The sequence below is a fragment of the Mauremys mutica genome, chromosome 16 (genome assembly GCF_020497125.1).
Source record: "Mauremys mutica isolate MM-2020 ecotype Southern chromosome 16, ASM2049712v1, whole genome shotgun sequence".
Taxonomy (NCBI): domain Eukaryota; kingdom Metazoa; phylum Chordata; order Testudines; family Geoemydidae; genus Mauremys; species Mauremys mutica.
The window spans coordinates 5,800,751-5,817,854 of NC_059087.1; the positions used below are offsets into that span (position 1 = coordinate 5,800,751).

At 39.9% G+C, this 17,104-nt stretch overlaps 1 protein-coding gene across 13 annotated transcripts in view; it reads left to right on the plus strand.

The window, feature by feature from the left end:
* Positions 1-17,104, plus strand: part of ATXN2 (ataxin 2) — an 83,701-nt gene that overhangs the window by 36,608 nt on the left and 29,989 nt on the right. For 9 of the 13 annotated variants that reach the window (XM_044989571.1, XM_044989572.1, XM_044989567.1 and 6 more), the window contains 8 exons: positions 382-473; positions 6,414-6,611; positions 7,144-7,322; positions 9,082-9,291; positions 10,749-10,931; positions 12,567-12,764; positions 13,902-14,009; positions 15,947-16,017. In XM_044989571.1, coding sequence (XP_044845506.1) covers positions 382-473; positions 6,414-6,611; positions 7,144-7,322; positions 9,082-9,291; positions 10,749-10,931; positions 12,567-12,764; positions 13,902-14,009; positions 15,947-16,017 — 1,239 coding nt within the window. The remainder of the gene's footprint in view (positions 1-381; positions 474-6,413; positions 6,612-7,143; positions 7,323-9,081; positions 9,292-10,748; positions 10,932-12,566; positions 12,765-13,901; positions 14,010-15,946; positions 16,018-17,104) is intronic. The other 4 variants (XM_044989566.1, XM_044989570.1, XM_044989574.1 and 1 more) reach the window with 4 other exon arrangements.

Below are 17,104 nucleotides of genomic sequence, written 5' to 3' on the forward strand. Positions count from 1 at the left end.
AGATCAAGGAGGATCCCTTGTTAGATACTTGTGTTGGTAGTGCATTTGAAAAGTTCCGGTACTTGCCACAGGGAGGAACACTATTCCATATTTCAGAAATGGATGCATCTGAGTGCCACTTTCTGCAAAGGAATCAAAGCTCTTGGCTAATGTAAGGCAGTGTACATCCTATAGTGTCAAATGGGAATGAGAAGACACTAGCAGCAATACTGGATTTTGAGGGTAAAATATATTTTAGATACTGTTTGGGGTTTGTAATTTCACTATCTGATTGGTAAATCCAGGAGTAAGGGCAAAAGTTTAAACTTTCTGGTAACAGCCATAAATTTTAGGGAAATGTTTCCAGTGTCATTTTGAAAAATAAACCTTGTTTTCTTCTAGTCTAATGGATGGGATCCTAATGACATGTTTCGTTACAATGAAGAAAATTATGGCATAGTGTCAACTTATGACAGCAGTTTATCTTCCTATACGTAAGTTCCAAAATATTTTGTTCTTAGATTTGTATTAATATTCTCCATAGCTCATCTTCAGGTTCTAAATTTAGATGCAGAATTTTTACCTACTTTCTGGCGTGATAGATGCAAATGATACACACTGCAACTTTGTACTATTGTGGCAAATTTCAGTGGCGTTGTGAACCCCACTTGTCAGGTCACAATGTCGCTCACTCAGATTTGGCTTGGCTGCCCCGCCATCATGGCGGAGGGCTAGGTGGGCCAAATTTTAATGAGTGGTGTTGCGATGTGGCACCAGAGTTGCAGTGCTACTCAAATTTGTGTGTGTGTTTGTGTGTGTGTGTGGTTTGTTTTTTAATGGTACTTAAACTGACTGGAACTTTTTAAGAAACTGTCCTCTCAATCTTTGAACCAAAAAACTCATAACTTTCTTAGCTTTCCTTACCAAAACGTTGGCCCTGTTGCTGTAACCCCTCTGTACTTTTTTGAACTGTAAATATCTCTCTTGCGTCTATCTCCTCTATAGATAACTGTGGGAGCAGACTAAAAATGTAAAGATGACTTTAAATCTCAAGGGAAAAATTCACTGTTTCCCAATCATTGCAAGAGCAACACAAGCAAAATTGGCTCTGTATTTCTCCCACTAAATTGTGGGAGATTGTAGTTGGAGGAGGGGGAATAAGGCTGGCTTTCTTTGAACATGCTAAATTCCTGTTTGAATGTGGTTTAAAAAAAAAAAAAGTCTCTGGCAAAGGATTCATTGTCTGATTCTGTTGTTCCTGAGTTTCAATACTTATTTTACATTTGTAGCTGTGCTTCAACAGCTTCATAAACTAGATACTTGCATGCCAACAAGCATATTTGATTAATTCTTGTGCTGATAAACTGTCGTATATCAAGGTAGTTGGCATCTTGGTAATGCCTAACATAGGTAGACAATCGTGTGTTGGCTCTTACCTTCATTTCACTTTTACTCGTCCTCTCCTTGATACAGACTGTGAAAACGCACTTTCTCTACCACTTTTCAGGTTGCCATCAATACTGCTGCATGGATAACTTTGATATGAAAAAATGCCTACGTTCATATTTTTAAATATATTGTGGACATCCACATCCATTTGACAAGCTTCTTTTGTCTAGAGCAGATAGGTTCCCAAACTTTTTGTATTGCGTACCCCCTTCCAGACCTACCAGCTAACCACGTACCCCATCCCTTCTCATCACTGATACGTTGTGTGTTCTTAACACTACCTGTCTTTAGCCATCTGTCCATATTTCACTGTTACAAACAGATATAGTTATAGTGCAGGGGTAGGCAACCTATGGCACATGTGCCAAAGGCGGCACGCAAGCTGATTTTCAGTGACACTCACACTGCCCGGGTCCTGGCCACCGGTCTGGGGGGGCTCGGCATTTTAATTTAATTTTAAATGACGCTTCTTAAACATTTTAAAAACCTTATTTACTTTACATACAACAATAGTTTACTTCTATATTATAGACTTATAGAAAGAGACCTTCTAAAAATGTTAAAATGTATTACCGGCATGCAAAACCTTAGAGTGAATAAATGAAGACTCGGCTCACCGCTTCTGAAAGGTTGCCGACCCCTGTTATAGTGCGACATATACAACTGACTAAGTTCTGAGCTCAGTTAGAATGGACAGTTGCTGGGCAACTGAACCCATGCTGTACGGTGATTGGAAGTGAGGGCTCTGTACATCAGTGTCTCAGTGGTACATCTTGATGTAAATTAACTACTGTATTTTATATAATAAATTCCCATAGTTTTAAAGCTCTGTCTGAGTAGCCTATTATGAAAATGCAATAAATAAAATAATTAATAGATAAAATCCAGCATTACACAATATCTCCCATGTACCCCGAGAGATGTCTTGTGTACCCCCATGGGTAAGCGTACCATAGTTTGGGAACCCCTGCTCTAGAGAGAGTGCCAAGATATTTGAAAGCTGAAATTATCTGATGGGAGGACCAATCCCTTGTACTCTAGGTATTTAAGTCTTACTCCATGGTCAAGAATTTAAAAAAAGTTGTGGCCTAAAGGTAGTATTTTGTGTTCTGTTTGTAGCAGCAGCTCCATTTGAGCTCTGTCATTGATGGTTTTTGGATTAAGTAACATGACTGCTCACACTGCAATCTTAGCCTTGCTTGAAATTGGAAAGCAGGATTTCACTCAGCATTTTAGTGACTGGAAGGAGAAAGATGTTAAATGATTTAGTGCCTGCTGCAGAAGTGTCAAGTTCTTCTTAGAGCAGTGTCCCTGTGGGTCCTCCACTTCAGGGGCACCTGCACCTCTGATGGAAATTTTTGTTTACTGTGCCTGTCTGGCCTGTTCTCAACCACCATTGGCCTGAGATGGAGTCTACTGTGTGCCTGTTCTGTAATATTTAGCTTATTCTCAGATAGTTACTTACCTTAAAGTGCCCCACCCCCTTTTTATTCATAGAGGTAGTTGTATAGTTAAGAGATTTCCCCTTTTAGGGGTTAAATTTTTGCCAGTTTTGCTCAGGAATGCTGTGCTTCCTGTGATTTAAAAGGTGCCTCTCCTGTCCTGAGGCTATTCTGATGAAGCGGTCATGCCTCCCCCACCTCCTATGGCAGATGACTTCAGTCAGTTTCAGAACCTGATGATGTGGATTGCTGACATGCAGACTCTCTTGGAGGAGGTTCAGGAGTCCCTCCATAAACTCCTAGATATTTTACACACTTCCACATCTATGAAGATTGCCATTCCAGTCAATGACGTTCTTGTGGAGCCCACTCAGATGGTTTGGCAAAGCCCTGCTAACACACTGCATATCTTCAAGAGGGAGGATAAAAATATGTTCTGGCTAAAGAATCGGACTTTGTTTTTTTTCACCCAGCTCTGAATTCTCTAGTAGTTGAGGCTGTTAATGAACAAGGCAGACAGCATAACTTGAAGCCCACTCTGTACAGTAGGGACTCACCACAGGTTTGATCTTTTTCGTTGTAAATCTTATGCTTCAGCCACACTTCAGGATAGCAAACCGTCAGGCACTCATGGGAAAATACAACTGTTTCACTAATATAATTGAATGTGCCATGTGTTAGCATCTACCAGACAAATCGAGACCAGTTTAAATCCATTATACAAGGTCAGTTCCTGGCAAAGATACCACTCCAGGCCTCCTTGGATGTGGCAGATACTGCAGCATGGTCCCTCTCCACTGCAGGGGTCATGAGAAGAGTGTCTTGGGTACAGCTGCCGGGCTTTACAAGAGAGGTTCAGAATATTGTTGAAGACTTACCCTTTGATGCTTGCAAGCTCTTTGTGGACTTGACTAATACATCTCTTCACACTTTAAAGAGCCATGCTGCGATCCCTAGGGATTTACATTCCTGTAAAGAAAGAGGTTTAGTAGGTCTCAGGCAGCCCAAAGAAAATGCCCAGACCCAAATTCAACGTATTGTAGACCCTCTGAACCCCCAGCAAAGAAACTAAGATACTCAAGAAACCTCCTTCAGCTACATCTTCTCAGCCTTCTGTGTCCTCCAAGCGACAGTTTTGGTGGGGTGGTAGAAAGTCTCAACCATTGAACTGACAAGTTCTTATAGCTGCAGCATCTTGCCTCCCTCCCTCCTTTCAGATGCCTCTTTTCTCCTTTTCAGGGTGCATGGGAGCCTATAATGTTGGACAAATGGGCCCTGGAAGTTTATAACATATGGTTACACTAACTGTTTCAAATCTGTCTCTCCTCTCTTCAGGGACTTCTCTCATGATCAATTGCTAGAGCCGCAGATGACCTCTCTTCTACATTTGGGAGCACATATAACCAGTTCCTGTGCAACACAGGGGAAGAGTATTCAGTTCAGAGTACTTCCTGATTCCAAAAAAGAATGGAGGGTGGAGGCCAATTTTAGACCTCAGGTCTCTAAACAAATATGTAAAGCAACAGAAATTGCAACAATAATTCCTTCATTAGAAGTAGGAGATTGGTTTGCAACTCTAGACCTACAAAATGCATATTTCATGTGACTAATCACCCTTCACACAAGTGGTTTGTTTTCTAAAAAACAAGGACTATGAATACATGATGCGCCTTTTGGGCCTATCTTCAGCACTGAGGGTATTTTCAAACATTCTGGCAGTGATTGCCAGTCACCTACATTGTTTGGGTATAATTGTTTTCCCATATATGGGTGGTTGGTTGATTAGGGCAGATTGTGTTGGGAAGTGTTGGCATCAGTAAAGATCATGTGTTTCCTGTTTCCCAGCCTGCACCTTCAAATCAACCTAGAAAAGTCAGTTTTGACTCTACTACAGAGTATAGATTTCGTAGGAGCTTCCCTGGATGCAGTGAGAAGCAGTGCTTACCCACTTCCAGTAATAGCCCATTGGGGGCCCTAAACAAGAATATTTTTGGGCCCTCCTAAACACACATTAATAATTTAATAGGGACTCCCTTGAGTGGCTTGAGGCCCTCAGCAATTGCTTAGTCTGCTTATGCCTAGCGCCGTCTCTCAGCTTACGTACTATCCAGCAGATTTTTCTCCCTGTCAATCTCATCTCAAAGATTCAGGGCAGTGCTAGGTAACAGTATGAGATTGTATTCAGGTGCTGAGACATGTCAGTATGCATCTTTGTAGTGCAGCATGCCAGACTACACCTCCTGAGATCTACAGGCATGGCTTTGAACGATTTACAAACCAAGCGAACACAGTCTAGACATCTCACTGTCTGTTCCACTGTAGGTTCTACGATCACTCCACCTTTGTAAGGACCAAAACCTGCACAGGTGTTCCATTCTTGCAGATTCCCCCTACCATAGCGATAACATCAGATGCTTCACTTTTGGGTTGGAGGGGCACATCTGGGACCTCACAAGGTTCAGGGAAAGTGGTCATGACAAGAATAGCTTCTCCATATCCATCTTTTGGAATTGAGAACCATCAAAAATGCTTGTCTACACTGTCTACTGATTTCAGTTTGATTAGTAGTAAAGATAATGGCAGAAACCGTAGTATGCATGTATTATATCAACCATCAGGGAGGCACATGTTCCCCCATCTCTCTGTGCCAAAGTGATAAAACTCTGAAATTGGTGCATAGCCAACCACATAGTTGTCTGAGCTTCATACAGGCCAAGTATTCAGAACACCATGGCAGACAATCTCACCAGATGTTTCTTCCTAAATGACGAGTCCTCCACATGATATTCATAGCCTAGGAGTTCCCGGAGGTTGATCTGTTTGCTAAGGCAGCCAGTGCAAAATGCATCAGGTATTGCTCTGGAGGGAGGCTTGATCCCCAATCCATTAGAGACATGTTCCTAATCTCATGGGTGAAAGCACTTCTGTATGCATATCTACTAACACTGCTACTGTTAAAGGTTCTCAACAAGATCAAACAAGATTGAGCCAGAGTCTCATTGGTTGCACCAATGTGGCTAAGAAGGGTCTGATATCCCTACTGATCATATCTCGCCCTTTTTGGAAGCTTCTGATCAATCCTCACCTACTGATGATTACTTTCACTGAATTTCAGAAGGACTTGGACACCTTATTTCCTTGGGCTCCTCTAGAAATTCCAGTTATAGAGCTTCAGCTTTAGAGTTGAACTGAAAGGAGAAACAACCTTCGCTTCAGATCTTGATAGCTAATTCTCATATCTTTAACAGTGTTGAAAACTGGAGTCTCACTTGGCATTAGTGGTGAGGGACATCTTTAGTCATGGGGGGAATGCTGCACCTTGAACTCGGACTTTGGTTGGCAAGGAAATAACTTAGAATTTGGTCAATTTCTAAAATTAGAAGTAATGTGTAAGTTAAACATCCTTTCATTTAATCTTGAACTGCTTTCTTGCTCTTGTGGGTTTGTTAAACTTAGCTTTATGTAAATGTATTTTTTGTGGATTATCTGCACACTTATAAATGTCAAATATATTTTTCTCTGCCTTCCCATTGTGTCTTTTAGGGTGCCCTTAGAGAGGGATAATTCAGAAGAATTTTTAAAACGGGAAGCAAGAGCAGCTCAATTAGCAGAAGAAATTGAATCAAGTGCCCAATACAAAGCTCGGGTTGCCTTGGAAAACGATGACCGGACAGAAGAAGAAAAATATACTGCTGTTCAGAGAAATGCAAGTGAACGAGAAGGACATGGTGTGAACACTAGGTATTTAAAGGGAAAACTACTACTCATGGTTTGTTAAAGATAAATGTAGTACAGTAGTAATTTACGCATTGATACTTATTTGTCTTTGCCAGTTATTATGGCTGTTTTTAAAAAAGAAAAGACAAATTGTTGTAGGGGAAGAAACAGTGTAATCAGTGTATTGAATTCACACAGACTTCAGGAAATAGCAATGTAGGCTCTGCATGTCACATATCAAAGCATCTAAAATGCCCCAGAAAACCTTGAAAATTCAGCATTAAATTATCCAGTGTCCTGCAGGATTATAGAAACCAAACTGTGAGGGTTTACAAATAGTATCAACAGCTATGTACCGCATGCAAGTATTCTTTTTGTTCTGATATTGAACCATTAAAAGAGTACAAAATATGAACTAGGAAGTGTAGGATTTACCTTCATTTTGATTGCAGTGGGGAAGGTACATATAAGTAAAGTTTATTCATTCTTTGAATGGTCAGATAATCTCTTATTTTCCATCTCTGTCTATAACACTGAAAGGAATTTTCTGTTCCAGGGAAAGCAAGTATGTTCCAACTGGACAACGAAATAGAGATGTTCTGTCCTGGGGAGGAGGCAGACAAAATTCACCAAGGATGGGCCAATCTGGATCGGGCCCCTCAATTTCGAGATCTGGATCCCATACTTCAGACTTTAGTCCTAATTCTGGAGCAGACCAAAGAGTAGTTAATGGAGGCAAGTATCTCAGTTGAATCAATGAGTCTTATTTGAGTGACTTCTTGTTTCTAAAAAATGTGGCAACTATGAAGTTATGTGAAATACTGATCATAAAACAAAACAATCCTACAACTAAAATAGCAAAAACTGATCCTTTTTCCAAGGATAAGTCAGACTAGTATATAGAGTTTATGGTTTTCACTTTGGTTTAACCTTTTATTGCTATCTGATAATGAACACTTAAATATTTTCTCAACTACATTGTGGGTAGTTTCATGCAGCTGAGAACTTAATTTCTTTACCTTCTGCTAAAACACCTTAAACTTGAAGGGGAAGATGAATCTTTAGATGACTGATGCACATTTCTGTAGTGTTACGTGAAGTCTTGTACATATTAAATTAGTGAGGATCAGCTTTGTGTTGTGGGTGGGTGTGAGAAGAGTTGAAGTACTGATCTCCAGATGTCAAACTAGTCTCTGGTGCGACTTGGGAAAGAGGCAGCAGTGTAAGAAGAAATATCACTTGGCGCACTTGTATGAGGACCCAATCCAACTTCCTCTGAAAGCAATGTAAAGGCTCCCATTGATTTCAGTGTGACGTAGTGTGGCGTGATTAAGATATGCAATAGGAAGGAAAAACAACTGGGTAGAGAGGGAAGTTCTTCAGAAGTTTTCTCTCCAGATAAATACTCTTGAGTATCTTTGGCTGTGTGTACGTGTGTGTGTGTGTGTGTGTGTATGTATGTATGTATGTATGTATGTATGTATGTATAATATACACACACACACACATAACTGAGCAAAGTGCAGCACTATTTCCTTTAACAGAGCTAATTGAGTCCTATATGCTGCGAACTGGACATTCAGTTGTTGGCATATGTTGCTTATTGAGTTCAGTAATACGCCAGCCTCGTTGGAATACTTTTATTTTTAAAAAAAAAGCCTAACATTTAAAGATGTGGAGAAATAAAACAGCACATAATACTCAAGTGTGGCGCTCTGGGGAGGAGACCTGGGCAATACCTAGATAAAGGTAAGTGATGTTTACTACTTAAATATTTTTCCTTTAAACGTTCTGATCTGCAGCACTCAACTACTGCCCAAACAATATAAATTTTGTTTGAAATCTACATTTCGTGCCTGTATTGTTCATTGTATTAGTTTATTGAATGCACATCAGTCAGAAGTGTATGCATTATGTTCTTAAATTGTGAAGTTGGTTGCTTTGTTTCAAAAACAAATTTTAAATAAGCCCTTTACAGAAGTGGTAGGGGCACAAATGTCAGACTTCAGACACTGAACACCGCTGTTTTTTGTAAAGAAATACTTTCTAAAGTTGATATCGCTCATTGTCATTAAGTTTGAAAAGTAATAGCTTGCATAGTCAGTACTGTATGTGAATCACTGTATGAGATCCTTTAGTAGCTATTTATGCATCTTATCTAGAGAAATGTGTACTGAGAAACATGTATATAAGCAGGCTAACAGATTAAGCTTTAACTATCTATTCCTCAGTAGTATTTGTAGATCCTAAATTAACCCTTTGGGGAGCTCATGAGACATTTAGATGTTAAATTTGACCAGTCTCGAAGAGGGGAAAACAACCTAACAGGGATTATTTCTACCACTTGTAGAAATGAATGAATTTGTCCCCAAAGGGTTAATCATATGAAAAATCATTTTTGTCATATTTTACTTTTTTTTTTTTCTGTGTACCTTTTCCCCCCATAATTTTTCTTTAGTTTTTATACTTTCCTTCATATCATTTGTTCTGTCAGGTGTTCCCTGGCCATCGCCTTGCCCATCTCCTTCCTCTCGCCCACCTTCTCGCTACCAGTCAGGTCCCAACTCTCTTCCACCTCGGGCAGCCACCCCTACAAGGCCGCCCTCCAGGCCCCCCTCGCGGCCGTCCAGGCCCCCGTCTCACCCCTCTGCTCATGGTTCTCCAGCTCCTGTCTCTACTATGCCTAAACGCATGTCTGCAGAAGGTACAATACCACAATTTGTTCATGTTTTTGTTTGTCTTTGTTTAACTCCTTTGTGAGTTTAATTACAAAATTGTTTTTCCTCTTCATTACTTAACCTATAATTTGTGTTTAACTTTAGTTTATCAGACTATTTCTATTAACCTTTTTATTTAAAGAAACTTTACAAAAACAAAATATAAAGCTGTGAAATTTCCCAAGTTGGTATGAAATAAACTCAGCTTTGTAACGCTGCTCAGTGTCTTAACCTAGCAAACGGCAACACACAGGGCCTGGCAGTTATTTTAGAAGGCTTTCTTAGGAATGTTATTTTTAGGATCGCTGTAAAAATTTCAAGCATTTTGTCATGTTGTACCATATACAACAGTTAAATAAACCAGACTCATTCCAACTGCTTACTCACAGATCCCAAAATCCTGTTTTTGATAAAAGTGCACTGTGAAAAGAGATTAGAATGAATTACTTTAAAAATGAACCTATAGAAAATATTGACATAATTGACGCTTACATCAGTGGGGCAGCAACATGGTATACCTTTGGTAGCTAACAGTACATATAAAGGATCACATTCTTCAATCTCATAGTTCAAACACTTCTCCACGTATAACTGAATTTATATATGGTGCACTCCAGTATTATGGTGATGGACACCTCATGAATGTGTGATTCATAGTCAAATCATGTAAAGAAATAGACAATATTGCATACCAGTGCACTAACTGGAAAGTTGATGACCCCTCAAAATAGATATTTCAACAGAAACATCAGTCAGGGACACAGCAATCTCCGATCAGCTGAATCAATTACTAATATGTCGTGACTTGCCTGCGAGAATCTCAAGATCATCTCTTTCAAAGAAGATGGTAATAGATGTACCCGCAGCAGTTTCCTTCATTGCTTTTGGCTATCGTTGCTAGCCTTATTGACTAAATAAAATCTTGAGAATCCAGCATGCAAGTTCCACTGTTTTTTAGCTGCTCTGATTCAACAAGTGTGGAATGAAGCATGTTGTTAGATGGTTCAGGTTTCAACACTCCTCCAGAGGAGGCTAGTAGACTAGTTTGCTTGGCTCAGGTCACAGTAAGCAATATTAAAATGCACATAATTCTTGAATTTAAAATTTCACAAGAAGTAAATTGGTGCTGCAAATTTTTTTTGTTAAACACTAATGAAGCTTGTAACTGCTAGTGAATTCATGCCCAGATATCAAGATGATTGGCAAGTTAGGATTCCTAGATTGATTGGACCAGTAATATTCACCCATGTGTCCAATTGCCCTGAACCCATGGCACGCTGGTTATGGTCAACACCTATTTAACTTGCTTGACTTTATTGTCCTACTAGAGCTTACGGGAATTGGAGCTTAGATCCCGTTGTAAAAATGGATAGTAAACTTAGCTACACTTACAGTAAGAGAGATTTTAGGTATTCATAGTGTGGAGATGTGTTCTTCTTCCTAGGGCCACCGCGGATGTCTCCTAAGGCACAACGGCACCCTCGAGGTCACAGAGTCTCTACTGGTAGGGGTACAATTTCAAGTGGCTTAGAATTTGTATCTCATAATGCACCAGGGGAAGCATCTACTTCTGCAGTGGCACGAGGCAGCCCATCAGGTGGGACGTGGTCATCAGTTGTCAGTGGGGGTAGGTATAGCTTGGCTTATTGCAGATGGTTTTCCAGGGATGCTTTTAGAATATTAATGTTAAGCAAAATCTTAAACTTCCAGGCAGTTCAGCCTTTGAATAAACATCAGATCTGCTAAATGATTGTAGTATTGCCTTAACTTCAAAGGGGTTGTTCCGTCAACTGTTTGCTGCAATTAAACATAATTGAAAGGAAGGAAAATGCCTAGGAGTTAGCTGAAAGGAAGTGTACTCCTAAGAAAGCTATTGGAAGAGGCGAGTAACAGGGATAGGCCCCACTCCCACAACTATACCGTAGTAACTGCTGTGTGACTAAATTCATGTGCAGTTGTATCTGAACAAGAACCTTGGGTAGCGAGGAAAGTAAGAGTGATAGGCCAAGAAAAGTTGGAATTCTACTTAAGGTGAAGCCTTTATAAGGGAATTCAAAATTACATGTTTCTCTTAAAACTGTCCTAGGTTTTAATTTGCTTCCTTTCCAATCTTATAAATCAGGATTACTGTATACAGTCAGTACAAATAGGTCTGTCTCGTTCTGTTATAGCTCTGAATTCTTTCAATCAGAATTTTCAGTTAACAGCCTCTTAATTGAAGGCGTAGTATTTAAAGCTTATTTTTATGACACTGAATGTCTACTCTAGAGGCTTTTAAACTCTTTTATAATGTGGGCTGTCTTAGTGAGTTAGCAACAGTCCGCCCCCAACAAGTGAGATACAGTCTGGAGCTTGAAGCTTAGCACTGCTAGACCTCCAGAAGATCATGCAATGGAGACACTGTTTTAAAGAATGTCATTTTGTAATGCATAGCCACATTTTGATAGACTAAGGCTATTTCTTAGACCTGCTGCCTTAAGCTTTCTATTTCAGTACAATTCTGTCACTCTCCTTGGTGATTTTTCTTCTTTCTTTTATTAACATACAATAGGGCTATTAACATGAAAACAGGATTTTTTTTTTAGTTTTTTTTCTTTTTTTTGGGGGGGGGGGCTCACTTGAGGTCATAATCTTCTGGCATCACAGCTAGTTGCTTTCAAGATAATCAGTGTCAAAGCAGATTATAATATATGGCGAGGAATAGGCAGGAGGAGCAGGTGGTCTCCTAAGGAATATTTATTCTGTATGCATATATTTCTTCTTAGTTATAGAACTTCTGGCATGGCAGCAAATTTCATATATAAGTATCTGTCTCAGTGGAATACTTCAGTTTTCCAGTAGGCATCAATCTCTAAAGACGAGCATGTAAAGCAAGTCATATATAAGATAGTCCTATCCTTCAGTCACTTTTAAAAAAGTGTTTTACATTTGTTTGTATAGCGGGCCACCTCTTTTGCTGTGCCTGAAACTGTGTGTTAATCTGAGCTGTTGTGGTTGGACCGATTTGGAATTGCAGCTTCGTTGTAGGACTGCAGGGCAGTGATTGTGTATTGAGGGAATCTTTCTGACAAATCCTACATGTAATCTGAAATGCTGCATTATAAAGAACTAAGAAATGTACCTGAAAGGTAAACAGGTTTTCAATAATTGTATTATGTTGCACTAACTATTTTTAAAGCATGTTCTTAGGCTTCATTTTTTTAAGCACTTAACAGCTATAGGGGCTCAGCTATCCTATAACTATTGTTTCTATTTATTCTAGTTCCAAGATTATCCCCTAAAACACACAGGCCTAGGTCGCCAAGACAGAGCAGTGTTGGAAGTACTCCAGCTGGGCCAGCTCTGTCCTCTCCGCAAGCTGGTACTATTCCTACTGAATCAGTTGCCATGCCTGTCCCAGCTGCATCTCCCACACCTGCCAGTCCTGCATCCAATAGAGCAGTTACCCCATCTAGTGAAGGTAAACTGTCCTGATACTTCAAATTCTGCAGTTTTAGTCTTAAGTGAAGGGAAAGGATATACTGACCCAAACACTATACTTCTTTCCTATTAGAAACAACATTTTTCTTCTGTTTTGTGGATTTTATTGCATTGTGTTCCACTGTATATAGTCAGTTTCATGATATTCGAGTGTGGGGGTGGGTATCTTACACAGCAACGCTGCTGAAAAACATTGATAGGCTAAGGCTGTGTCTACACTACAGAGCCTGTGTTCGCATAGCTATGGTGGCATAGCCCCTACTGTAGATGCAGCATAAACCGCCAGAAGGAATTTTTCCTGCTGGTGTAGGAACATCACATCTGGATAACATTCGCTATGCCAGCAGAAGCACTCTTCTGTCTGCATCTGTGCTGGGGGGGTTTGTTGGCATAGCTGTGTCAGTCACGGTTGTGGGTTGTTTTTTTTTTTTTTTCATGTCCCTGACTGATATAGCTATGCTAATGCATATTTTAAATGTAGACCAAGCCTAATAAACTTCTCCCCATTCCTCTGTACTTCTCTTAACAGAATGTGTAGCATACAGTTATTGTCATACTTAAAGGTGACCTGAAAAGATTTTTTTTAAAAACTGAATTTGCAGCCTTGTCTTGTATCCAAAATATTAGAAATATTTTTGTTAGCAGAATGCTTGAAGGTCTCAGAACTCCCAAACACCTGTAAAACCTTAATTGAAGAGCCCAGGCGGTTCATTTTTCTAACAGTGGCTTTCTTTATCCAAACTGTTTAAATCTTTACTTGACTGTTGTGAGTTCTTTTCACTAGTTCTCAAGTCACCATAGTCCTTCAGCCCAGGCAGACCCTGAATTTCTAATGTAAAACAAAGTGCAATTTTTTTTCCCAGTTTCTCATTAGACATCATAAAGCATTTTAAAAAATTAAGCCTATTTTTTTTCCTTTGCAGCTCACCTTTAACAGAATTTTCGTAAATGTAAAATGGTTCTTAGCTTCCTCTTCCTCCTCCTAAGTTCTCTTCTGGCCTAAAGTTTTCCCTCAAATATTTCTTTCCCTGCAGTTCTTACCATCTTCTTATGAGGTGTGTGTTTATACATAATATATATATTTGAAAGTAACTTTGAATTGAAATTATATTTCTAGCTAAAGATTCCAGGCTTCAGGACCAGAGGCAGAATTCTGCAACTGGAAACAAGGAAAATGCTAAGCCAAGTGAGATTTCTCCTAGCTTTACTAAACCTGAAAACAAAGGTTTGTATCTAAAAGTTCTCTTAAATATTTTTAGCGTAATTTAGGGAATTGTAAGCACAAATCCCAGTATCAGTTAGTGAAATTAACATCTTATTAGAGTGACTTTTAGGCAGTTGCTTCAGCTTTCTACAAGTAAGAATTTTTGTTCATGCAGCTGTGAAAGTGAACAGCATTACAAACTTTGCAGAGGGATTATTCCTTAACCATTCCATCAACATTAAAATAAAATATGGGAACACTTCTGTTGACTAGTTTTGTAAAGACTAGTTTTTAACCAAGCTTAAATGGACCAGAGTTTTCCTTTTAAGTATTATGTTCATGATACATAAGATTTTTGCTTCTTGGATATTATAGTTCTCATAGTAACAAAAAGTAAATGTATGGTTTTGATTCAGCTTTCTTTATAACCTGCTCCATAGTTGCTCATAGGTCTCAAAAAATCTTCTATGCGGGGAGGGATAGCTCAGTGGTTCAAGCATTGGCCTGCTAAACCCAGGGTAGTGAGTTCAATCCTTGAGGAGCCCATTTAGGGATCTGGGGCAAAAATCTGTCTGGGGATTAGTTCTGCTTTGAGCAGGGGGTTGGACTAGATGACCTCCTGAGGTCCCTTCCAACCCCGATATTCTATGATTATTAAATTTTTTCAGTTTAGTCTCTAGTCTTAACATTTTAATGTTTCTGGCCATATGCAATGTAAACTTTAAGGTTGTATTATTGCATTGGCGTCTGACAGAGTACACTGCAGAGTTTCTTAGCTCTACATCTAGGTTTTCCTGTATCTAGAGTGTGGTGTAGCAAAAACCTATGGATCTGCCAAAAAATAACCATGGTTTCAGTGGTAAGGATTTTTGTGTGTTTAGGAATGCAGTTTGTGGAGTTGTGTAAAACTGTAGAGCTATAATGAAGCAGCTGAGTGTTTTGGTTTTTTTAAGAAGAAAATAAGCACAAAGATCTACTTTCATGTTGCAAATTTAAAATATGAAATGCAGAAGTTATGTTTCTTAGAAATGGCTGAATAACGTGAGTGGAAAAATTAACAACTAATGGTTATTCAGAAAAATGCATTGACCTACTCAACTATTCAGTCAGCTCTAGTTTTTGTAGTTAATTTGCACACAGGTTGTACTTTGAATTACTAATTAGGTCAAATTATTTTGTATTAAAGTTTTAACACTTGCATTTCCTTGTTTATTTTAAATTTGTAACTTGATGTTGTATTAACGTGTGTGTGTGTGTGTTCCTTATTGTGAATTATGGCCTGCTGTCATTCTGTTGTAGGGTTCTAGTATTATAAAGCACAGAACCGGTGTGGTTTTTTATTTGTTTTTTTTTTTTTTTTTGGTGTGGTCTCCATAAAAAGATTAACAGCCCTGTACTTCAAATGGTTTAAAAGCCATGGCGCTCACACAACTAATTTGAGAGTGGGAAAAGCAGAATCGAACAAGACTGCTTCAGTTTGGGGAAACAAGAATGAGTGGCTGCAGTTTCTTGAGATACAGAGCTGCTTCTACTTCTCTCTCTGCTTTGTTTAGAAACGTGGGTAGGAGGTTGATACATTACTGGATCTTTCCTCGTTAGTACAGCTCAAGATTTTGGAGGCTGCATTGTAACTAAATTTAAGTATCTCTGCAGATAAAGCACAAAATTTAACTTAAAATCCCCAAAGTGTAATGTATTTAAGGGAGCACGTAGATAACTGATCAATCAGTTCAGCCCTTGGGGCTTTTCATTTTCTCTTATGCAGTGATTTGGATTAGAATTGCCACTGAATGTTTGCTCCTGTTGGAGTAACAACAACTTTCCAAATCAAAGGCATTATCTTTCTTTCATTCTGGGAAACATGATAGTTGTGTTACTGACATAACTCCAGTTATTATAAGTTTTGTTTTATGTGGAGTAGGAGTTTGAATTTTTCATGTGTATATTATGTTTGGCAGGTGTATCTTCAGTTGTTTCAGAACACAGAAAACAGATTGATGATTTAAAGAAATTTAAGAATGACTTTAGGGTAAGTGTCTTTCATGTGGGCGTTGACTAAAAGAGTTTTATACCGTCCTTTTCCATTGATGTGTATCTATATTTTCAGTTAAGGAGTTGAGCATATTTATCAATAGGAAAATAGGCCCTTAAATTAATGAGTACATATTAGAATGTCATTCAAACAAACATATTCATATAAGATTGTGATACAAGCCAATATAAACAAAGTCAGTGCAGACTCTCCTTAATCTGTATGTGGTACTTAGGTGTCTCAGACTATTGAGCATATGTAAAATGCAGATTATACTGTATATACTCGATCATAAACCGGTTCGTTTATAAGCCGACCCCTGACACACACACACAGCCCCCTCTCCCCCCACCCCCCCAAGATGGATAAGTAGAAATGGAAAAATTTGTACAACCCGTTCATAAGATGACCCCATAATTCAGGGGTCAGCAAACGTTTTGGCTCCCAGGCCATCAGGATAAGCCATCAGGTCTGAGATGGTTTATTTACCTTGAGCGTCTGCAGGCACAGAGGTAAACCTAAGTAAACAAAGTGTGCCAGCTGCTTACCCTGATGGGCTGGGACAGCAACTGGTGGGGAATTGTTTTTGGGGTAGAAGCTGGGAGTCAGGGGAGTAACCCCTGTGACCACCCCACATGACCCCACCTCTAGCCTGGGACCCCCACACTCTCCCCATCCCATCCCTTCCCACCTTATCTGGGGAGGGCCAGGGGAGGATGTCTCTGACCTGACTGGAGCTGCTCCGGCAGCCCGGGCGGGGCGGCCACAGCCTGCTCTACGGGCCAGACCGGGTGGCGCGGCTGCAGCATGTTCCAGCGGGCTGGGCTGGGCAGCGTGGCTGCAGCGTGCCCTGGGGCGGCTTGGCCACAGCCTGCTTTGGGGGGTGGGGCCGAGCGGCACGGCTGCAGTCTGCCAGCCCTGGAGTGGTAGCTGCTTTGGAGGCTGGTGGGAGAGCAGCATGGCCAGAAGTGGAGAGACTCTGGCCCTGCCTCTTCCCTTCTGTCTCTGCTGGCTGTGCTGCTTCTTCTTGCTCCCTCTCTTGGGGGGAGGGGCTGTGTCCCACCTTTCCCTCTCTATACCCGTT